The 24,943-nt window shown below is 42.2% G+C and overlaps 1 protein-coding gene across 3 annotated transcripts in view; it reads left to right on the plus strand.

Moving 5' to 3' along the window:
- Positions 1 to 8,136, plus strand: part of SH3KBP1 (SH3 domain containing kinase binding protein 1) — a 345,673-nt gene extending 337,537 nt beyond the window's left edge. For all 3 annotated transcript variants that reach the window (XM_083172486.1, XM_083172487.1, XM_083172488.1), the window contains 2 exons: positions 5,125 to 5,188; positions 7,783 to 8,136. In XM_083172486.1, coding sequence (XP_083028612.1) covers positions 5,125 to 5,188; positions 7,783 to 7,824 — 106 coding nt within the window. In that variant the 3' untranslated portion in view covers positions 7,825 to 8,136. The remainder of the gene's footprint in view (positions 1 to 5,124; positions 5,189 to 7,782) is intronic.
- Positions 8,137 to 24,943: the final 16,807 nt, after the last annotated feature.

Consider the following 24,943-nt stretch of genomic DNA (forward strand, 5'->3'; position numbering starts at 1 on the left):
ATACACTGTGGTAAGCACTGGTGCAATCAGTTGTCAGCAGAGGCTATATAATAATTATTTAGCGCCTGCCTGTTATACAATTAATGTATTTCATAGTTTTTAAGATAAATCCACCTGTCTGTGAGAGAACACAGTAATTTCCATAACATTCAAAGCAAATTAGGGAAAGGTATAAGTAAAACTCAGCTATAGAAATATCTCACCTAGAGATTTTATTTAAGCAATACATACTGCATGCCACAGTCATTATACTGACACTGGTTGTGTCGGTGGCACTTTCCCAGCACCAGTGTGTCAACAAGTCTTTAATGCTTGTTCCTGCACTGTAATAAGTGTTTCTTAAGTGTTTAATTAGTGTAGCTTGTATAACTGTTAACATATTTTTAAATCAGCATGTTTAACGTTAACTTGTGGTGCCATTAAAATGAACGAAATAGCATTTAAAAGACTGTCTGTAAAGTGCCTTCCACCTAAGCAGTGTTGACATAACTACTATTTTATTGGGTTCTGTATTTAGTAATGATTTTTCTAAGCTAAAAAAATCCCGCCAAATCTAAGCTCGGCTGTAGAAATTGCAGCATGTTGCGCTCACTGGCACATATTTTTGATCGTGTCCAGTAATCCAGTCACTGTGGCTAAATGGATTTGACTGGCGTGGTAAATAAAAGAGTGTGCCCAAAGCATGGTGAGTGGTACAGCTATGTCGACATTCGGGACAAAAATAAACGTGAAAAACTCATGTCAACCTTTTAATTGCCGACCTTTCCATTGTCAACCTAATGCTTGTGTCGAATTTCCAACCCTGTCGACCTTAGCCATGTCGACCTATTTTGGGTCTCAACCTATGCCCTGTTGACCTTCAGTGGTCGACCTAATGTACGTCAACCTATATTGAGTCGTATGACCCATACCGTCACAATTATTATAGTATAACCACAAAACAGCATTATTTTAGTTCTAAAAAAAGTACATATTAATATTAGCAAAAGAATAAGGAGAATGAGCGCTAATTGGGGAAAAGAATAGGGTGAAGAAAAAGTAAAGTTTAAAAGCGTGGAAAAACACCTGAAAAGTAAAAATCAATGTATACAGCTCTGTTGAGTATATTATGGGGCTGCTGTGCTGACCCTACCTCTAAAGTAACAGGGAGCGGGATGCTGAAGGCAGAGATCGGCGTCCTGCAGTTGTTAGCAGCAGCCGCTTGACTCTGCTCCGTCTGTCCACGGACGGACCTTCAACGCGTTTCGTGCTCTTGCAGCACTTTTTCAAGAAACCATTTCTTGAAAAAGTGCTGCAAGAGCACAAAACGCGTTGTAGGTCCTTCTGTGGATTCCCCCTGCACGCTCTCCCACCTCTACAAGAAAGCTCCTTTGTCCTCCGAGCTGAAGCGACACCCGCCGGTCATCACGGCAACTCGTGGCGTCACCTGACAGACGGAGCAGAGACAAGCGGCTGCTGCTAACAACCGCAGGACGCCGATCTCTGCCTTCAGCATCCCGCTCCCTGTTACTTTAGAGGTAGGGTCAGCACAGCAGCCCCACGGACTGTTTTTAATATACTCAACAGAGCTGTATACATTGATTTTTACTTTTCATGTGTTTTTCCACGCTTTTAAACTTTACTTTTTCTTCACCCTATTCTTTTCCCCAATTAGCGCTCATTCTCCTTATTCTTTTGATACAATCCCCATTGAGCTGCTGAAATTTTGTTTTTAGCGCAGTGCCCACGATCCATTCTCCACATATTAATATTAACCTTCATAGTATTATTACAATGACAATAGTTAGCATGTATATACACGGCTATCAGAAAGGCTTATTACACCAAATATTGCCTAATGTGGATGACTTTAAATGATCCCTGTGACTGTTCACCATCTGCACCCCGGGTAGACACAAATCAGATTAGGTAAAGGAGCTTTGCAGTGTGGAAAACCTGTTGTAAATTCCCATAAGCTACTTGGAGAATGCACATTGGACGTAAGTCACATTCGGTGTTCTGTACATACAGTGTATGAAAGTCCCTATATAAATATGCCACACCTGAAATAAAAGACTAAAAATAAACCCTATGTAACATATGGGCCATCACACATCTTTATCCGTTCCCTTCTGCATCTCCCACTGTGCGTTTCATATCCAGGCCAAATATGCCTCCAACAGCTTTGGATTTAATTAATCTCTCTGATAAAAGATATTTTAATTATTATATCACTTGCTGTAAATGTGCATTCAAATTATAAAGAAACAATAAAGGAAAGTGCAATTAGAGATGCCAGCTTATACTTCTACCCTCAATATCCATGTTCCCTAGTCCATTATTATAACAGGGCTGTGACAGCGGCACTGGATACTATCGCCCCTGTGTGTGTATACAACCCTGCAAACCACACCATCAAGCACCCAAGACAACAGTATTCGTGATCTCAAGAAAAGAGGTCGTATACTTGAAAGACTATGGAGGAAGACAAACCGTGCAGAGGATAAATTAAATCTAATCAAGCACATTGGAAAATACCAATCAACAATCACCCGCAAGAAAATTAGATCATGGCAGCAAAAAATAGGCCCACTTAGCTTTTCCGAACAGTGGAGATGCTTTGCAAACCAGCATGCCTGCAGCCTGATGTAACCCTCTCCCAGTCAAGATGCAATGAGTTAGCAAAATTCTATGCAGATAAAGTATCTATCATCCGGGCTGGAATCCCCACAGTGACACCAAAGAAGTACCAAGCCTGCCATTGTAAGTCACCTGCCTTCATGGGACATCTTTGACCAAGTGGATGTACGATACATTGCTGGAATTTCCCGACTGTTGCGTCCATCCTCCTGTGACCTAGACCCTGCCCAATCCAAACTTCTTTTAGGGTGTATGGAAATAATCGGCTCTGCATTTGCAAAAATAGTTCAATGCTCTTTGCAGAGAGGCATTTTTCCCGAACCATTAAAGGAAGCAATAGTCAGACCACTTCTTTAAAAATCTAATTTAGACCCTGACTGCATGACCAACTACAGGCCAGTGTCAAATCTCCTTTTTCTAGTTAAGGTTATTGAGAAATTGATTGCAACTCAACTAGAGACCCACCTGTCAACCCATGACATTTATGATCCATTCCAGTCAGGATTCAGGAGAAGACATAGCACAGAAACAGCTCTGGTATGTGTGCTCAATGATCTTATAAATGCAAGGGATAGAGGAGACGATTCAATCCCAATCCTTCTGGACCTCTCTGCAGCATTTGACACCATTGACCATGGGATTCTAATTGAGCGCCTGAAGAATTTGTGTGGTCTGGATGGCACAGTCCTTAGCTGGTTCATATAATTTCTCACTGGCAGGTCATAGAGAGTTTCATCGGGAATATACTCTTTTCCACCAGTGCCATTGTCTTGTGGTGTCCCACAAGGTTCTATACTATCTCCCATGGTTATTGCTGCATACATGCTCCCACTGGGTGACATAATCAGACGTCATGGCCTGGTCTACCACTGCTATGCAGATGATAGACAACTGTACCTGTCCTTTGCTCCAGGCACTGATAACACAATAACAACCTTAAATGGCTTCCTAGCTGAGCTCCCGGAGTGCATGAGTGCCAGTTGGCTGAGACTGAACCCAGATAAAGCAGAAGTCCTGATGATAAATCACAGGACAAGACGGCAGCATAGCCAACTGACAGGTCTTGCCAGAGAAGGGGATCTGGCGGGCGTCAGGAATGGTTGAAGAAGGCTTCATCTGTAATTCCCTCAGAAGACCTGCCTAAAGTCATACATGCATTTATATCATAACACCTGCAATGCTCTCTACCTGGGTCTCTCATCAAAAGAATTGCACCGCTTGCAGCTGGTACAAAATACAGCCACCAGACTCTTAACTAACCAGCCCCGCTCCTGCCACATAACTCCCATTCTCTACGCCCTTCACTGGCTAGCTTACTGACTTTCAAGGCCCAGTGCACCTGCAGCAGCTGCTGATTCCTTACTCTCCTACTTGATTACTACGATCCGTTGAAGAAGGACTACTAACAGTACCCAGAATCTCCCTGAATTCATCTGGGGGTCGAGCTTTCAACTTTGTTTGCTCCAACTCTATGGAACTCTCTTCCTCGCACAGTGCGAGAAGCCCCCACTGTAGAATCCTTTAAAAATAGACTAAACACCTACCTATTTACTCAAGCATTTTGATGATATCTACTGATAAGCTTGTTGTGTATTTTGAGCTGTAAAGACAATGGTAAAGCACTTTGAGTCCTACTGGGAGAAAAGTGCTATATAAATATCATTATTATTATTATAATATGCCATGTAGCATGAAATGCCTGGGGTGAGTGAGCCGCCAGGTCCTGTGAAACTCTGCTAATGCAGGGGATGATTCTGTAAGGCTCGCTAAGCGAAACCAGAGATCAAAATCAGTCTAAACTGGCTTTTATTTCCTTCGGTGTCCGCAAAAGTGGGGGCAGGCACTGACGTCCAGTGACGTCTGCTGCCTGCTTCCGGCAGGCATTGGCCTGCTTGCTTTCCCAGGGGAATACCCACGGTTTAAAACACTAAACCATAAAACACTGGGCATTCCCCTGTTCCGGCCCGACGTCCACCCCTGTCCGCGGCCTCTGGAGTGAACGGCTCAGCGAGTTTGAAACTAGCCGGAGCTGTTTGCTCCTGGGGTCTGCACATGCGCAAATAAGCACATGCGCAGACCCCCCCATCGGAACAGGGCCAAATACACCCGTTCCAAATGGTATTGAATCAGGCCCATAGTATGGGTTTTATTGCCAAAAATGCATCTTAGTCGCAACCCAATGCGACTATGGCACACCAGGAGACACTGCTGATTAACTTGATATGTGACACTAATTAAGTATCTGTTTGTGAATTAGTCTATGGAGTAAATTGACTCATGATACGTACACTGGTAGCCGCAAAACATATGTCATATAATTGTGTGGCCTTTTATTATACCATACACCGGTACTTAGTGAATCTTGTAAAATAATGATGAATAAGTACAGTATGCGTTACCTTATTCTTTAGTCCTAACACTATTTATGGACACAGCACATCTGTTATCTTTCCTATGATTCTGATCGATGTGTGTATTTACTGCATATCTATTTTATTTTTTCAGAAAAGAAATCAAGCAGCTATTGACTGAACTGGATGAAGAAAAGAAGATCCGCCTGCGATTACAGGTACACTCTTCTACATTTGCAGCTTTACAAAGTAGTTGGCATTTAAGTGTAATAACTTTATTGGGAGATTATCGACACATAACATATTAATGGCCAGAACACTATTATTATTGTTTATTTATATGGCGCCATAAGGGTTCCGCAGCGCCTGACAATACATAGATGAGCAAAGAACAAAACAAGAAAAATAGATTTTTACAGTACAAATGCAAATAAGGACAAGCACATTGTAAATAAAAAAGACAGTTGCAACAGCGGACACTGATGCAATGATAACAGTGGAAAAGATATATTCTTATAAAAGCACATGAGGAGAGAGGGTCCTGCTCGTTAGAGCTTACATTCGAAGATTCCTACTCGGTACTAGATGTGCATGAGCACCTGTAGTAGTATTACTCCCAGCAGTATTGCTTAAAGGGAAACGCACACATTTTCTTTACTTAGTTATACAGATGTATATTCTATGAAATGTATAATGCTCTCCATTAGTGCTAGGGCTGGCCCTGCCATTAGGCACATATCTATTCCTTCTCTAGGGTGCCAATAGTTTGGAGCTGCCTAATACACTTACACACAGTAACGTGGATATTGCCATGATCATTTAGTTGGTTTTACTTGTAGCGCCAATACTAGCCACTTTTACTGAATCACTGACACCATTCAGCATATACAAATGTACAGAGAAAAGAGACAGTAGGTATCATCATCAACTTATTCAATTTTCCAAGTTCAGAGGCAAATTTAGGAGTCCTGCCATCCCAAGGCACAACAGCATTGGTCACCCCCGTTACTTGACTGTCCTCGTCAGATTTAAGTCAGTCCCAATACCTCCAGACTGCTGAAGTAGTACAAGCTCGCCCCCCACCTCCTGCACTACAAATTACTGCTCAATAAACTCCCACATGCACGTTAGAAAGTATTATGTGTCAAAAAAATAAATAAACTCATGTTACCAGCATCCAAGAAGGGCTCTCGTGCAGGGAAACATGCCCCCCCCCCCCCCCCCCCCCCCCCAAAAAAAAGTGTTCTCCCTCTATGCACATATCTCACATGACTAGTGGGAAAACCACCAAATGGCCTAGCTGTTCTACTACACAATGAAGAAGTTGATAATGTTGACTTATTTCTGTTTTTATTACATTCTTAAGAAAAGAAAATGCAGAATAACTACATACAGTATGGTAGCCCCCATAAAATATAGCCTACAGATATATTGCCCAATATCACTCAAGCACCATTATAGTTACATGGATTTCCACCTTTATTTTATTGGCTTCTGCATGCCGTCTTGAAGCTTTTACTAAATGCCTTGTTTTATCGTCCTCGCTTCTTCTTGTGCATTGTATCCAGATACTAATCTAGCTACTCTGATTGTTCCCCTTCATCCTGGTATACAGCACAAAGCTGTGGAGAACAGAGGCGCGTCCGGGGATCCAGGTGGCCACCACAATAACTCAGCGCTCTGTCTTTTCATACACAAGAGCATTTGGCTGAAAAGCACATACAGTATAGAAGACAGAGAGAGAAAAAGCTTTTAGTAAAGGACACAGAAGGGCATGTACAAAACATTCAGTAAAGCCGTCTTACTGTGCATAAGCCCTTTTTTGCTCAGATACTAGAAGCGGTTTACAGCTCTTAAGCTTAGTAAGTTCTGCCAATTAATACTATTAGAAAGGAATATTTATTCATACAGTATTTGGATTTTGTCATACCTCGAAGTGTAAATGATATTACTCTGCTATTATATAATTATATTATTGCTGGGCTTAGCCACACCCCCAAGAGACATAGGCCAGAGTTATTGGAAGGGCATAGGGCAGGGGTGGCCAAACCGGTCCTTGAGATCTACCAGCAGTCCACGTTTTCCATATATGGTGATTTACCTAAGCGATTCCATATTGGGAGAAGAGGAGACGCCATTCTTTCCTAAGGGAGGTGTGGTTATTTGATTATAGATCAGCGCTGGTGTTGAGGACCGACCCCACCTGGTATCTTTGGATACCTACCTGTACATTGTAGTTTGAAACACCGCCATAGGGAAAGGCGGTTCTGGGGTTTTCAGACTTCTTCCTAGCAGCTTGCCTGAATTTGTGCAGAATTATTGCGCAGGACTGTAAAGTTTTTGTTGGGAGCTTTGTCTTGTGGAGCACGTTTTCCATATCACCTAGCTAATGCACAGCTGTAGTCATTACTGTCACATTTCCCAACATTCTGCATTCATTCCACAAGTTGCCTGTGGTAAAACATGAACTGCAGGCATAGGGCAAGGGAAGAGGAATGGCTGGTGATGTGAGAGGCATCACGTTTGTCGTGACAAAGGCAGTTGTGTGGTTAGTGAGGTGTGTGACCCACTGGCACAGTAGATCCAGTGCCAAGCAGAGGAGCTTATGTGATTTAAATGTAGAGATCATTTTTATCTGGGGCACTGGGCACCCCAGGTATTCTGGCCAGCGGCTGATGTTATAGAATTCTATGCCACTCCTGTCATTGTTTCTACATCTGCCTTGGGGTTCTATACACCTGTTCGGCAGAGAAATACATAAAATAATACTGATATTAGATATTTTCTAATTATTCAACTCCTTTTTTTTTAGATGGATGTCAATGAAATTAAGAAATCTTTAAAACTCAAATGAATAGTGAAGGAATGCATCTTAATCTTTATCCACCAGAAGTCCTAGCTACAGAACTGCTTCTCCCAGGCCAAAATACTTTTGGTGCCAAATGATTTAAAATTCGCCTCAAAAACGCGGAAAGCACAACAGCACTTCTACCCACCAAGGATGCCCTGCTGACACTTGTAGTGCCCTCGTACATACAGATTGGTGAACTCGAATTTGTGCTGAAGTGTTCTTCCTTAAAACTGCAAATGAAGGAAACTCAGGCAGTTTTACTTCAGAGTGGTACTTTTTTATAATATTTTTCCATGAATAAAGTGTATTTCCGATTGTCTGTTTACAAGCTTTATAATTTTATGTTTTAGGGTTTATTCGTGTATGTCTTTTATCTCAGATTTCTGAATTGTTTGTACAACGTGGATTTTAGTCCTTTCTGTTTCTCCATCCAAGATGTCCCTGTATGAGCTTGGATATCTGACTATGACCCCAAAACGTACATATGCAAAGTACTGTCCGTGCAATGTGATAAAATGCTTCTGAAATCTATTTTCACTGTACTTTACGAATGTGTATTTAAGGCAGGAAAATGATATTTAAAGATGATTTGTGCCTTTTCTTTTTTCCTAATACAGAGTTGCAAAAACATACTGAGATTTACTCTTATCAGTTAGTGAAATGCCCTCCTGTTGCTTGCGCTCCAGTGACAACACTTATTTCCGCGTGCCCTTCTCCAGAGACGGCCAGAGAAAGAGATTATTATGTAACTGTCCTAGCTGCCAGATGGCAATGCATTAACATCTTTATTAGGATTGTCGGATAAAATACAACATCCCTATTCAGATATAGGTCTGGAAAGTACTTGAATAACATTATTTAAAAGAACTTTAATTGTGGACTCACATTAAAAAGTTTATATGCACCAATTTGTAACAGTTACAGTATAAATAACAGAAAATGTCAGCTATGAAAATATTTTAAGATTCTAATAGAGTGGATGGACTTCTGATGATATCAGTGACATCACATACATACAGACCAATCAAATGTTTTCATTTTCTAACCTACACTAGTAACATCATTTTGATTGGCAGAAATGGGCAATGAAACCATTTTTCTTTTTTACCAGTTTTATAGATTGCTATATATTGGAGTGGGTGTTTCATTGGCGCTTCCACTGCCACCTACCATATCTGGGCATGGCATGTTTCAGTCATATCAGGGGAGGGGGCGGGTAACGAGAGTGAACTCTAAACATTTATTTTTACATTTGGCTCCTATGACCCTAAAAAAAAAAATTATTATTATTTACAGTTTCCAAAAAGTAGAGTGAAGGAATGAGGTAAAATAGCAGCAATCGTTGTGTTCTTCTTGGTTTGCATTCATCTGAGATTTCGGTATTTCACTTGAAAAAAGGCAGCATATAAATTTGTTGAAGCCTCTAAATGAGGTGCAACATCACCCTCTAGTGGTGCAAATTATAACTAGGACAGATTCTATGTACAGAAATAAATACTTATCATAAGAGGCCTCATTTACAGTTTGCTGTATTTTATGGTGTGTATGTTGACTGGCACATATCTCAAGATGAGTCCATATACATTACAAAAGTAATTGTTTCAGGCTTAAAAACGTGTATACTGTACATCCACCATATGGTAGAGCTGTAGATTGACCGTGTTAAGACAAAATGACATTACCTTATTCATTCACCGTATAATGTATTGAAGTGTTATATAGTATATAAGAAAGATAAGTGTCTCAGTGTTAATAATGCAGAAGACACAATTTCCATATAAAATGTAATTAAATACAAACATCCTCACATCTGCTGTATAATAGTATAAACATCCAGTTGGGATTGGAATTTTCTGCATTACACTGTATAGAAATTACGGTACTTGTTTCCTAGCACGGCGCCCTTCGGGTCCCATCGCATACCTTAACTTAAGGTATGCAATGGGACCCGACCAACCCGATTTCTGGCTTTTTTTGAGGTTTCCTGACAAATGTAAAATCGGGTCCATCGCATGCCATTATAATGGCATGCGATGCGACCGACCTGATTTTGTATTGTAAGCATTGTATGTAATGTTAAATTTCTATGTAAAAATCGGGTCCATTGTATGCCATTATAATGGCATACAATGCAACCAATGCGATGGACCTGATTTTACATAGGAACCAATGTTAAATGGCCCCCCATACCCATTTTTTGATTGTATACCCACCCTGATGGGTAATTTCTATGTCAAATGCCCCCCCCCCATTGTTAATGCCACCCCACGATGAACGCCAGCCCGAAGCGTGGTGAGCGCAGCGAGCCTGCAAGGGTCGGTGGTACGCGCCTTCCGACCTTTTCATACCCCCACTATCCACGTCGGTGTGGAGTTGAATTTATATAGTGTGGCGAGCCACCAAGCCTGAAGCGTGGCGAGTGCAGCGAGCCACGCAAGGGGACGCGTAATACCTGTGAAGTAATGCGCGTCCGCTCGCCACGCTTCAGGCTCGGTGGCTCGCTGCGCTCGCCACGCTATATAAAGACAAGTCCACGCCGACGTGGATAGTGGGGGTATGAAAAGGTCGGAGGAAGCGTACCGCTGCGCTCGCCACTCTTCGGGTTCACGTTGATCATGGCGTGGCATTAACAATGGGGGTGCATACAATGAAAAATGGGGTCTGGGGGGCATTTAACATTGGGGCCAATGTAAAATTGGGTCTCAGGGACCATTTAACATTGGTTCCAATGTATAAAATCAGGTCTGTTGGGTCGATCGCATCGCATTCAATTTGGTTGCATGCGATGCGATTGCCCTGATTTTTGCAACCCGATTGCATACAATTAAAATCGGTGGCGCCATGCTAGGAAACAAGTACCGAAATTACAAATACAAATTCTGGATAGATAGCCACAACTTGTCCACATTTATACAGAACGCTAACAAACTAAATACTGCCAATACAATGACATTCAGCCTCATAGTGCTCCAAATGTCACCATCATCATTGTGCATTGGTACACAAGGCCTCAGGTAGCTTCAAGAGTTATATCTCCTAAGAGGCACGTCAAGGGATGCGATCAAGTCTGATTATGGCACATACAATACATACTAGAACAGGCCCTTGCTGAACTCACACCCTGTCTCTCCAGGTGTAAGAGGTCTAAGATATGGACAAATGAAGATATGGATACATTTTGGTTCTGCATATGCGGCACGGTAATGCATATACTGTATGTACACCACAAACATTACCATATACCCAACTCTAAATAAGTGTATTAACTAAAGGCAGCAATATGTATTGTGTGTTGCTATCACAAAGTTTCTAGATTAAATGAATTGCAAATCAGACTTGGTTTAACATTCATATTTATTAGCTGCATTTATAAAGGGAAGGTTGGGGATTCTTGGGGGCCAGAAAATGTTAAAAATAAACCCAGTAGTTTCTTAAGAACACCTTTTGCCCGCGGCATTTTGAGAACTCAACTATTATTGTTTTGTGGAAGCAGATGTGACCCTAACTCATTAGAATGAAAGTGTATTGTGTAACGTGCAAATATATCCCATATGGTGCCTATAGAAAACACAGATGTACACTATGATATGTACAGATAGATCCATCACTTAGAACTAGCAGCCCTAGGGAACTATCCTCTTATGAACAACGCCAAAGTAAAAATGTGGGAAAAGACTTGAATGGTGGATATCACATACCAGGGCAGGGTAACATAAGGTCAGATAAGGGACATTGCGTAATAAATCGGAGCATAGTAGGGTAGCTGGATAGCACACAAACATTTGCCTGATTCAGCCACTTAGAGGGATAGAGGGAATGGGACAGGATAGGGGTGACTAAATTAAGCCAATTACAGTAATGGTGTGTTTGCAGAATTGCAAAATTCATGTAGAGCTATATTTATATGCTAGTGGCTAGGGGCAGGTACATAAATGTGATTATTATGTGGGCTAGCTCCTGCAAACTGCTTGTGATTGGCTGTTTGCAATGCTCTGCTGATACTGAGTTTTGTATACATTGTCTCTCGGGCATATATTATGCTTTTGTGGGTGTATTTAAGCATTTTTTTTATTTGTATATACTATACAGGGACATGTTTCTGCATTAAAGACTTTGGTACTTTCATTTATACCTAATGGCAAAAACGTAATTGTTTACAACATGGGCACAAGTGAAACACAAGTGTTTGTCACATGAGCCTGGCTTTAACCGGACACATGCAGTATTTTACCCATCCCAACCCATTTCCAGATCTGCATATAGGCAGCAATACTGTATATTTGCTTGCAACTTTTTAATTCGGAAATTGTGCTCATTTTACAGCCAACTTCGTATCAGTCCTACTATACTTATTTTTTTTGCTACATTTTTAATACACCTTTTTTTTTTCTTCTTCTTCCAGAAATGCCATTTGTAGTATATATTCTTCAGAAACAGGGCCAAGACAGGGCCAAGACATAAGTGTGACTTTTGTGACACACAAAGAAATCACTGCAGGTTTTCAGCAGGATTCTAGAGTATTATTCGCAGTTACGTTCACGCCCTGGCATCACTTCTATATGTTCTACCACATTTTTTGGAAAACAAGTGCAGAACTTCTATATATGAAGTTGTTTACAATAGGGCCATGGGACATTTTGGACCCTGTAAAATAAAGAGTTAACCAAGTGTCCTGAGTGAAACTAATGCATGTGATTAAAATTGAAATACGTAGAACAATGGTATGTAACCTTTTAGGAGAAACCTATTTTTCTGCTGTGACGCTGCCATTTTATGTAAATGATATAAACATATGAAAGTAGTACAAACTCATTTAAGACGTATGAGCCTAAATAAGTGTTGAGAAGGTGACGTTCATTTTCCAAAGCATGGAATGATTGTGTTTAGTTACAACATGTTGTACTTGAAGAAACGCCATTGTGTGACCAGTGTATGTTCTTTATTACATTTTACACCCTCCGTTACTGAGCAATCAAAAAGATGTTGAAGCAAATAATTTTATCTCTTGGATCATACATTCAATTTCATGCATATTTAGTGATGTTTTTAACTTGGATTTTTATAATATCCCTTGTATTTATGTATTGTCACTTGCCACTCTGTTGTAAGCTTCATAATAATGAAACAGAATGTTTTTATATTGACCTGCTGTGATTGTGCGTTATTTATTAATAGGCTACACACCATACAGAACAAGCTTCACTGTCTCCTTCTAGAGCCAAGAAGATGGAGTTTTTGGTGTATAATATGGTTCAGAATAAAATTAAAAAAACTGTGTCTATTCTAGTAGTTCCCACTTGCTACGGGTGTTGGTGGTCCAGGAATAACCGGTGCTGATAGCTTCCAATCATAATATACGTGGACGTACCGAAGTGCAACCACGTACACCACCACATAACTGGATCTAAAGAAGACAGGCAAGAACGATTTATTGATTGATTTAATTTCAATTATCTTTACTTCATTTCTTATTAAGATACTTTTGGGGAGCACTAGGCTATCCTAATGCAAATGCATATCTAGGTAAATTCAAATTTTAGTTAAGCTGTTAAATTAATATTACAATATTAACTCTCACAATGCATTAAAGTGACTCCGAACTTAAAGCAACATTTTGCTTTACAATTTCATTTCAAGCCGACTTCTCAGGTGTGTCATACTGCTTGGAACTAACTATATAAATTCAAGTACTCGGTTTCCTTGAAGATGTGCGCCTGCGCAACGGGAAGCGTTATCAGCATGCATAAAGAGATATATTAGAAAACAATATCAGCACAAAGCTATCGATGATGAGCTAATGCCCGTTATTACCATCTATGGTTGTGAAACATGTGCCATCGAGGGTAACCCTACTTACAATAATCTCGTGGTTGTCAGCAACAATAATCCTCTGCACTTTTAGTATGTAAAGGCATAGGGGGTATTCAATCTTGGCCGGTATTCCGACAGGGGAAATAGCAGCCACCGCCTATTCAATGCTGACATTTCCGACAGCATTGAAAGCAGATTCCGTCAAAACAGATCCAACTTTAACCCCTTCCTGACAAAGCCAGTTTTTGCGTTCCTGACAGAGCCCTTTTTTTCAAATCTGACATGTCTCACTTAAGTGGGGATAACTTTTTTTTGCTTTTACTTATCCCAGTGGTTTTGAGATTGTTTTTTCGTGACACATTGTACTTCAAATTAGTGGTAAATTTGGGTCGATACAGTCTGTGTTTTTTTGTGAAAAATACCAAAATATCGTGAAAAAATGGAAAATTTAGCGATTTGCAAAATGTTAAATTTTCTGCTTGTGAGACAAATAATCTTACCACTCAAAATAGTGAATAACTAACATAGACCATATGTCTACTTTATGTTGACATCATTATTTCAACTTCCTTTTCATTTTTTCTGACACTAGGAGGCTTACAATATGAATAGCAAATTCTCAAATTTTCAAGAAAATTTCAAACACTGATTTTTTTAGGGACCAGTTCAGTTCTGATGTGACTTTGAGGGACTTGTATGTGAGACACCCCCATAAATGATGCCATTTCAAAAACTGCACCCCTCACAGTATTCAAAACAGCATTTTGGAAGTTTGTTAACCCTTTAGGTGTTTCACAGGAATTAAAACAAAGTGTAGGTGAAATTTCAAAATTTCTTTTTTTTTGCAGATTTGCAATTTTAATACATTTTTATAAGGAACACAGTACATTTTACTAGAGAAATGTGACTAAAAATTGATTCCCCCAATTCTTTTGTTTTCATAAATATCCTATATGTGGCCCTAGTGTGCACGGTGACCAAACCACAGGCTTCATAATAGAAGGAGCACCTACTTGATTTTGGAGCCTCCTTTTTATGAGATTATTTTTTAGGCACCATGTAGGTTTCAAGGCACCATAAGATGCTAAAAGTTAGGAACCCCCCCACAAGTGACCCCATTTTGCAAACTACACCCCTCAGGGAATTCATCTAGGGGTATAGTGTACATTTCAAACCCCCAGGGGTTTCACCAATTGTGGTACAACTGGGCAGTGAAAATGAAAAATTATTTTTTTTACACAAAAATGCAGTTCTGGCTCCAAATTTGTCATTTTCAGAAGGTATGAAGGAGACAAAGCACCCCAAAATCTGTGCCCCAATTTCTCCCGAGTACGGCAATGCCTCACATGTGACCAAAAAATACCAGTTGGGTGCATGGCAGGACTCAGAAGGGAAGGAGTGATTTTTGGATTTTGCAGCTCAGATTCTGGTGGAATTTTGGTGGGTGCTATGTCGCATTAGCAAGACCCCCCAAGCACCAATACAGTGGAACCCCCCCACAAGTCACCCCATTTTGCAAACTACACCCCTCAGGGAATTCATCTAGGGGTATAGTGTACATTTCAAACCCCCAGGGGTTTCACCAATTTTGATACAAGTGGGCAGTGAAAATGAAAAATTACATTTTTTTACACAAAAATGCAGTTCTGGCTCAAAATTTTTCATTTTCAGAAGGTATGAAGGAGAAAAAGCACCCCAAAATCTGTGCCCCAATTTCTCCCGAGTACGGCAATGCCTCACATGTGACCAAAAAATACCAGTTGGGTGCATGGCAGGACTCAGAAGGGAAGGAGTGATTTTTGGATTTTGCAGCACAGATTCTGGTGGAATGAATGGTGGGTGCTATGTTGCACCAATACAGTGGAACCCCCCCACAAGTCACCCCATTTTGCAAAGTACACCCCTCAGGGAATTCATCTAGGGGTATAGTGTACATTTCAAACCCCCAGGGGTTTCACCAATTTTGATACAAGTGGGCAGTGAAAATGAAAAATTACATTTTTTTACACAAAAATGCAGTTCTGGCTCAAAATTTTTCATTTTCAGAAGGTATGAAGGAGAAAAAGCACCCCAAAATATGTGCCCCAATTTCTCCCGAGTACGGAAATGCCTCACATGTGACCAAAAAATACCAGTTGGGTGCATGGCAGGACTCAGAACGGAAGGAGTGATTTTTGGATTTTGCGGCTCAGATTCTGGTGGAATTTTGGTGGGTGCTATGTCGCATTAGCAAGACCCCCCAAGCACCAATACAGTGGAACCCCCCCACAAGTCACCCCATTTTGAAAACTACACCCCTCAGGGAATTCATCTAGGGGTATAGTGTACATTTCAAACCCCCAGGGGTTTCACCAATTTTGATACAAGTGGGCAGTGAAAATGAAAAATTACATTTTTTACACAAAAATGCAGTTCTGGCTCGAAATTTTTCATTTTCAGAAGGTATGAAGGAGAAAAAGCACCCCAAAATCTGTGCCCCAATTTCTCCCGAGTACGGCAATGCCTCACATGTGACCAAAAAATACCAGTTGGGTGCATGGCAGGACTCAGAACGGAAGGAGTGATTTTTGGATTTTGCAGCTCAGATTCTGGTGGAATTTTGGTGGGTGCTATGTCGCATTAGCAAGACCCCCCAAGCACCAATACAGTGGAACCCCCCCACAAGTCACCCCATTTTGAAAACTACACCCCTCAGGGAATTCATCTAGGGGTATAGTGTACATTTCAAACCCCCAGGGGTTTCACCAATTTTGATACAAGTGGGCAGTGAAAATGAAAAATTACATTTTTTTACACAAAAATGCAGTTCTGGCTCAAAATTTTTCATTTTCAGAAGGTATGAAGGAGACAAAGCACCCCAAAATCTGTGCCCCAATTTCTCCCGAGTACGGCAATGCCTCACATGTGACCAAAAAATACCAGTTGGGTGCATGGCAGGACTCAGAAGGGAAGGAGTGATTTTTGGATTTTGCAGCTCAGATTCTGGTGGAATTTTGGTGGGTGCTATGTTGCATTAGCAAGACCCCCCAAGCACCAATACAGTGGAACCCCCCCACAAGTGACCCCATTTTGCAAACTACACCCCTCAGGGAATTCATCTAGGGGTATAGTGTACATTTCAAACCCCCAGGGGTTTCACCAATTTTGATACAAGTGGGCAGTGAACATGAAAAATTACATTTTTTACACAAAAATGCAGTTCTGGCTCAAAATTTTTCATTTTCAGAAGGTATGAAGGAGAAAAAGCACCCCAAAATCTGTGCCCCAATTTCTCCCGAGTACGGCAATGCCTCACATGTGACCAAAAAATACCAGTTGGGTGCATGGCAGGACTCAAAAGGGAAGGAGTGATTTTTGGATTTTGCAGCTCAGATTCTGGTGGAATTTTGGTGGGTGCTATGTCGCATTAGCAAGACCCCCCAAGCACCAATACAGTGGAACCCCCCCACAAGTGACCCCATTTTGCAAACTACACCCCTCAGGGAATTCATCTAGGGGTATAGTGTACATTTCAAACCCCCAGGGGTTTCACCAATTTTGATACAAGTGGGCAGTGAAAAAGAAAAATTACATTTTTTACACAAAAATGCAGTTCTGGCTCAAAATTTTTCATTTTCAGAAGGTATGAAGGAGAAAAAGCACCCCAAAATCTGTGCCCCAATTTCTCCCGAGTACGGCAATGCCTCACATGTGACCAAAAAATACCAGTTGGGTGCATGGCAGGACTCAGAACGGAAGGAGTGATTTTTGGATTTTGCAGCACAGATTTTGGTGGAATGAATGGTGGGTGCTATGTTGCACCAATACAGTGGAACCCCCCCACAAGTGACCCCATTTTGCAAAGTACACCCCTCAGGGAATTCATCTAGGGGTATAGTGTACATTTCAAACCCCCAGGGGTTTCACCAATTTTGATACAAGTGGGCAGTGAAAAAGAAAAATTACATTTTTTACACAAAAATGCAGTTCTGGCTCAAAATTTTTCATTTTCAGAAGGTATGAAGGAGAAAAAGCACCCCAAAATCTGTGCCCCAATTTCTCCCGAGTACGGCAATGCCTCATGTGTGACCAAAAAGTGGCAGGACTCAGAAGGGAAGGAGTGATATTTGGATTTTGCAGCACAAATTCTGGTGGAATGATGGTGGGTGCTATGTCGCATTAGCAAGACCCCCAAAGCACCAATACAGTGGAACCCCCCCACAAGTGACCCCATTTTGCAAACTACACCCCTCAGGGAATTCATCTAGGGGTATAGTGTACATTTCAAACCCCCAGGGGTTTCACCAATTTTGATACAAGTGGGCAGTGAACATGAAAAATTACATTTTTTTACACAAAAATGCAGTTCTGGCTCAAAATTTTTCATTTTCACAAGGAATGAAGGAGACAAAGCACCCCAAAATCTGTGCCCCAATTTCTCCCGAGTACGGCAATGCCTCACATGTGACCAAAAAATACCAGTTGGGTGCATGGCAGGACTCAGAAGGGAAGGAGTGATTTTTGGATTTTGCGGCTCAGATTCTGGTGGAATGAATGGTGGGTGCTATGTGGCATTAGCAAGACCCCCGAAGCACGGTGAAATTATGAACCTAATATTCCATAGATGTGTGGTATATTTTAAAACACTCCTTTATACATAGGCCGGGTTTGTCGGGGCAAGTGTCACACTGGAAAATAGTTTGCTTTCTTATTCCCTTTTTATAGCAAACTTTGCACCTTTTTTGTGTCCTGCCCTTTTTTCCAGTGGAGGGGATTTCATCAGGAAAATGCTGCCCTGGTACAATACGGGGGCCAGTACTAGAAGTACTGGGGCCCTCTGCCTGCTGGTTCCCAAATATTAGGCCCTTTATGACTTCCTCTTGAAAGTGCATAAATGTCCCCCTCTGGCCGGTAGAACGGAATAGCACGTAAGCGTTATACAGTGCCATCTGGATGATATACACGGCCACCTTCTTGTACCAGATTTTTGTTTTCCGCAGGGCACTGTACGGCTTCAGTACCTGATCTGAAAGATCCACTCCGCCCATGTACCTATTGTAATCCAGGATACAATTAGGTTTTGAGGTGTGGGTACTGGTACCTCGTACAGGGACGGAGGTGGTACTGTCTCCGTGAATTGTTGTCAGTATAAGGACATCCCTCTTGTCCTTATATTTGACCAACAACATATTTTCGGTGCATATTCCCCTGCTTTCACCCCTTCTCATTACTTGGGCAATGTGCGTTTTTGGGAGGCCTCTTTGGTTCTTGCGCACAGTACCGCAAGCTGCTGTACCTCTTGAACCAAGGGCCTTAAACAGGGGGATGCTGGTGTAAAAGTTATCCACATAGAGGTGATAACCTTTATCCAGGAAGGGGTGCACTAAATCCCAGACAATTTTCCCACTAACACCTACGAGGGAGGGGGGGCATTCTGGCGGTTCAATTCTTGAATCCTTCCCTTCATAAACCCTAAACCTGTGGGTGTACCCTGAGGTGCTTTCACACAGTTTATACATTTTTATGCCATACCTTGCCCTCTTACTGGGAAGGTACTGGCGGAATTTAACCCTTCCTTTAAAATGTATAAGGGACTCGTCGATACAAATAAATTTTTCAGGGATGTACACCTCTTCAAATTTGGCACTGAAATGATCAATGACCGGCCTGACTTTGAATAGCCGGTCAAAGGTGGGATCATCTCTGGGTGGGCACTGTGCATTATCGGTGTAATGTATAAATTTAAGAATTGTCTCAAATCGAGTCCGGGTCATGGCCATACGGTAAAATGGAGTACTGTACAGAACATCTGTACTCCAATATTGCCTAATTTCTGGCTTTTTTACTATGCCCATATGAAACACCAGACCCCAAAACGTCATCATCTCTACTGCATCTACAGGGGTCCACCTAGCAAATGATGACGTGGGGTTTTGAGCAATAAACTGCTGGGCATATAAATTAGTTTGGTCCACCATTAAATTTATAAAATCATCAGAGAAAAATAATTTGAAAAAGTCAATTTCTCTGAGACCTGTGGAATCAAATTGGATTCCTGGCATGGCCAAAAACTCAGGAACCTGGGGCTCAAAATTGTCTGGTGGTGGGGTCCATACGAGATCAATTATTGGGGGGGGGGTCTCAGCTGCTCTACGGGGGCGTCTTTGAGGGGGTCCCTCATCACCAGAGGAGGAAGAGGAGCTTAAGGCGAATCCTTCAAATTCCCCGCTTGCATCACTGGCTGTGTCAGAGTCAGAAGCAAGCATGGCATATGCCTCCTCCACTGAATACATTCTCCTGGATGACTGGGAGGACATTTGGGAGGACATTTGGGAGGACATTTGGGAGGACATTTGGGATGCCATTTTTATTTTTGTGTTACTGGTAGTGAAATGTTTCAACACGTGTATAGTGTAGGGGGGGGTACAAACTTTATTTCAATCCGGGGGGTATGTAGTGTGTAGTGTGTATGTGGTGCAGAAAAAAAAAAATACTTTATACCAATAAAAAAAAAAAAAATGAAGGGGTTAAAAATAAAAAATTTAAGGGGTTAAAAAAAAAAAAAAGGTCCTGCGCCAAAAATTGAGCACAGATGTTGGTCAGTAACGTCTGTCACTGAACAGCGCTCAAAGGCAACAGGAATTTGATCAAAAAAAAAAAAATATAGATCAACCCTGTGCCGAAAAAGATGATCAGTGATGTACGTCACTGATCAGCGCACAGCGGCCACAGGACACCCACAAAATCACAGTGTGTGTAAAAAAAAAATTAAAAAAAGACCCCACAGCACACACACAAAAAAAAAAAGGTGATCAGTGATGCGACACTGATTACCAGTGAGGTGCAGCAGGTGCACAACCTTTGGTGCAACTGACAGGTATATATAAAAAAAAAAAAAACCTCTGTACCCCCAAAAAAGATATAGTGATCAGCACAAAAGGCGGGGGCAGCAGACACAAAATTTAGCACTCTCTATCACTCTCTGTCACTATCTCTCTCTATCTCTCTATCTCTCACTATCTATCACTCTATGACACTGCAGCAGCAGCACTGACAGGTATATCTATATATAAAAAAAAACCTGCGCCCCCAAAAAGTTGCTGATCAGTTAATTTATACTGATCAGCACAAAAGGAGGGGGCAGCAGTCAGTTATATCAAAAATATATAGCACAATCTGTCACTATCTCTCTCTCTCTCTATCTCTCTCTATCTCTCTATAACTATCACACTGCAGCAGCACAAAATATAGCACTCTGTCACTAGGCCTCTCTATCTATCTCTCTCTCTCTATCTCTCTCTATCTATAACTATATCACACTGCAGCAGCACAAAATATAGCACTCTCTGACACTATCTCTCTCTCTATCTCTCTCTCTCTATCTCTCTCTATCTCTCTATAACTATCACACTGCAGCAGCACAAAATATAGCACTCTGTCACTAGGCCTCTCTATCTATCTCTCTCTCTCTATCTCTCTCTCTCTATCTCTATCTATAACTATATCACACTGCAGCAGCACAAAATATAGCACTCTCTGACACTATCTCTCTCTCTATCTCTCTCTATCTCTCTCTATCTCTCTCTATCTATCTCTCTCTATCTCTCTCTATCTCTCTCTATCTCTCTATCTATCTCTCTCTCTATCTAGCTAGTACACTGCAGCAGCACAATTTCACAGGAAGGCACAAGTAGCAACAGGATCCAGGAAGCAGTGATGAAGCAGCGATCAGGTAAGTATGGAGCAAGTATGGAGCAAGGTTCTGGTCAGTATGGCGGCAGGGGGGTACGGTGACCGCACTGCACGCTATTCCAGACCGGAATGGCGTCTGCAGTGCAGTCACCGTTAGTTTAAATCCCCCTCCTTGGCTGTGATTGGTCCGTCGGTCCGACGAACCAATCACGGCCTTTGGGGGCGGGCGGGGTGAGGTGGGGTGACACCAGTGTCACCCTTACACCCCGCGGTGATTGGTGCTGTACTTTACAGCACCAATCACCTCTGATCCCGTGTCACCGGCGAACGTTATTCGCCGGTGACACAGGAAAACGCTGTAATTGGCTGTTCACACTGAACAGCCAATCACAGCGATCGCCGACGGGGGGGCGGCATCGCAGCCCCCCCTGGGCATGCACGGACATGTCTGCTGTCAGGGACAGCAGACATGTTGAAACTGTCACCGCGTCTATAGACGCGGTGACAGTTAAATGCCATGACGTACATTTACGCCATGTGTCGGGAAGTGCTTCCCGACCATGACGTAAATGTACGTCAAATGTCGGGAAGGGGTTAAAACAAATTCACAGCCATTTCTCGAAATCTGCGGCCATTTTTGCCGTCATTGACAATTTATTGAGTGAATCACAAAAAGATACAGACGTAGAGTATAAACTCTATACAAATTGTTATCATTTAACATTGTGTGATCCAAACATTTTATATAAAGAAATAAGAGAGATAAGCCTCGCACTGGCAGCCTGGCCTACTGCCAGTGGGAGAGTCTTAGCGAGGCGGTTAAGAGAATTGAAAGATTGAAAGAGAAAAATGAGACAACGGTGACGAGGAGAAAAGTGGGGGAAAGACTAGCAGAGGGGGAGGGGGTGGGCAGGTGAAGAGAGAGGGTGAAGGGGTGAACTCCCATTCTAAAAATGGGGGGGGGGGGATTTTGTGAGCCTGGGAGACCAAACTTTATGGAAAGATTTAAGGGAGTGACGTATGATGGCCGTCATGTATACCATTTTATGAATATACCAGGTATGGGAAATTACTGCTTGTAGGGGGGCTGGGGATTGTTTTTTCCAGTCTACAGCTATTTGACAAGTCATGGCAGAAGAAATGTGGCGCAGTAGTTTGTTTTGGCGGTGAGTGAGTGTGGGGAAGGTTGAAGGGAGAAGAAAGTACCTAGTGTCAAGGGGAACGGCAATGCCAAACAGGCTTGAGAGTACAGTTATTACTTCCTTCCAAATGCTAGCAGGACCACCAGATATGCATAAAAGTTCCCTCCGCTGCGCAACCTCTCCAGCATCTATCTGAGGAATCAGGGAACATCTTATGTAATCGAGAGGGTACGTAACACCAGCGATATAGGAGCTTATAAATGTTCTCCTTGGTGTTCACACAGATCGAACTGGAAGCAGCATTGTTCCACCTCGCTATTTCTAAAAAGTGATGTGGAAATGGCGAACCTCGCTGTTCAGGGGAATGACGACGAGGATTCCCCTGGGACATAGAATAGGGAGAGCAGCCGGCAAAATGGTTTAACGGCAAGGATGGTTTGTTTTCGCTGAAAACAAGCCATCCTCGCCATAAAAAACCCTCACCAGCCGCACTAAATACATGCCAAAATTTGGACTGGGGATTATTTTGTGACCTTGAAACAATGAGGTTTATTCTATTTCTTCGGTCCGTCGTGCGTTCGCACACGCGCAGACGCATTTCTTGACATGTGCAGATGCAGGGTGCGAGCGGGCATGGCGAACTACATGTTCGCTGTCCCGCTTACACCAGTGGGGGGCGGGGGTGTGGGTGGTTCGGCAGCAGGAGGCATAGCCCATGGGAACGCCCAGCATTTAAAGCTCATGCAAATCACCCGGTGATGCGGGTGTGGGGGGCGGACAGCTGACGTCAGCGGATGTCAGCAGCCTACCTGCTTCCCGCACAGGGCCAGGGGCGGATTTAGGGATGAGGGCGCCCCTAGGCACAACAATAATGTTTACTAAGTAGGACAGTTTATAGGGGCAGTATCTGCATGTCCTATCCATTTACACTCTATTTAAGATGGAATATAGTACAGTACAGTGGATATTTTGCAGTTATTGGTACATTTTGGGCTGACAGTACTATCACAGGCATCCAAGTGCCGCCCCCAAACATGTGCCGCCCCTAGGCCGGTGCCTCACGTGCCTAATGGGAAATTGGGCTCTGCACAGGGCACTCGCAGATCAGAGACACCATAGAGGTGTCACTGATCTGCGAGCTCTGAAGAAATCGTTCGATGGTTGCCGACCATCAAATGATTTCTCCCCTGCACCCAAGGCTACGAATGGGTGATTATGCAAACCATCCATTTGCAGCCGTGCGGGTGATCACGGGTGCAAGGGGGGTTGGTGTTTAGTTCACACGCAATAAGGTCCAATTTCTGCCAATTATCAGGGCAGATCACAACCTCACTGCCCATCAGAATGTCTGCTGAAGGTTATTCCTCCGCAACAGCTGAACTTTATGGAACTCAGACTCACACAATTTTGTTTACTGGGCTGCATATAAAATAATGCAGATTCGGGATGGGGTCAGGCCATGAGAAATGAGAGATACTGCACGGGGCCATTGCTAGCATTTAGACACCTTTGCAACAGAAACTCGCATCCTTCTCTCACAGTTGGATTAATCCCTATGTGTTTTTAGTTAAGTGAAACTCACATGTGTCCATACCTACTGTAAGCGGAGAACATTTATTTAAGATATGAGCCCAATAGACTTACCAAACTGCATACCATGAAACCATTTGAAGATAATGTCCTTTCTTTCTGTCAGTTGGATGACACCTGCAGTTTGGTTGCTCACAAATCACCATAAATCATTTGGGTTATAAGAGTTCAGGCTCTTAATTGTATATTGTTTGCAGCGTCATACGTTTCGCTCAGAAGCAGTGTCGCAGGAAATCATGGAAATGGAAGCTGACTATGAGCCTTGCAATCATGCTTCATATAAATGTTCTCTTTCAATGCAAAACAACACAAGCAAAAGGTTGTAGCAGGTAAGGGATACAGCCAAGGATCCTGACAGGCACGGATATGATTCACTATGATGGGCTTTCATGTTTGAAGATTGAAGGATGTCACTGATAGCAACCAAGCAGATACTACTACTTATTTATTGACTTTCTAGAAGATAATAGAATCTTATTGGTTGATAAGGACAACATCCCATCTTCAATAGAATTTCCATCTTACTAAATTTCTGCCAATGGATTCATTTTACTTGAATTCATTAATTATTTATTTAATAAAAATCAGTAAAAAAATTTAAAAAAGTAATTAAATAAATGAAAAAAACCCAACAGTTTCATGTATATAATTCGTATGAGCAATTCTGTCACCCAAAGTCCTTATAATAATGGACAGTCCTGCTATGAGCTTGTTCCCAGGGGCATAGCTGGCCAAGCATGAGCTCCGGGCGCCGAAAGATCACGGGGTGCCGGAGCCGTGCACCTCAAACTCTGCCGCCAGCGCGCCCGCTCCCCCCTGTGCCTGGCTGTCTGCTGCTATTTTCAATTCAAGTTCAAGTTTCCGCTGGACCGCTAGCCAATAGGCACTTGTGGTCCAGCAGCCAATCA

This window comes from Crinia signifera, chromosome 2, assembly GCF_055691185.1.
Source record: "Crinia signifera chromosome 2, ASM5569118v1, whole genome shotgun sequence".
Classification (NCBI taxonomy): domain Eukaryota; kingdom Metazoa; phylum Chordata; class Amphibia; order Anura; family Myobatrachidae; genus Crinia; species Crinia signifera.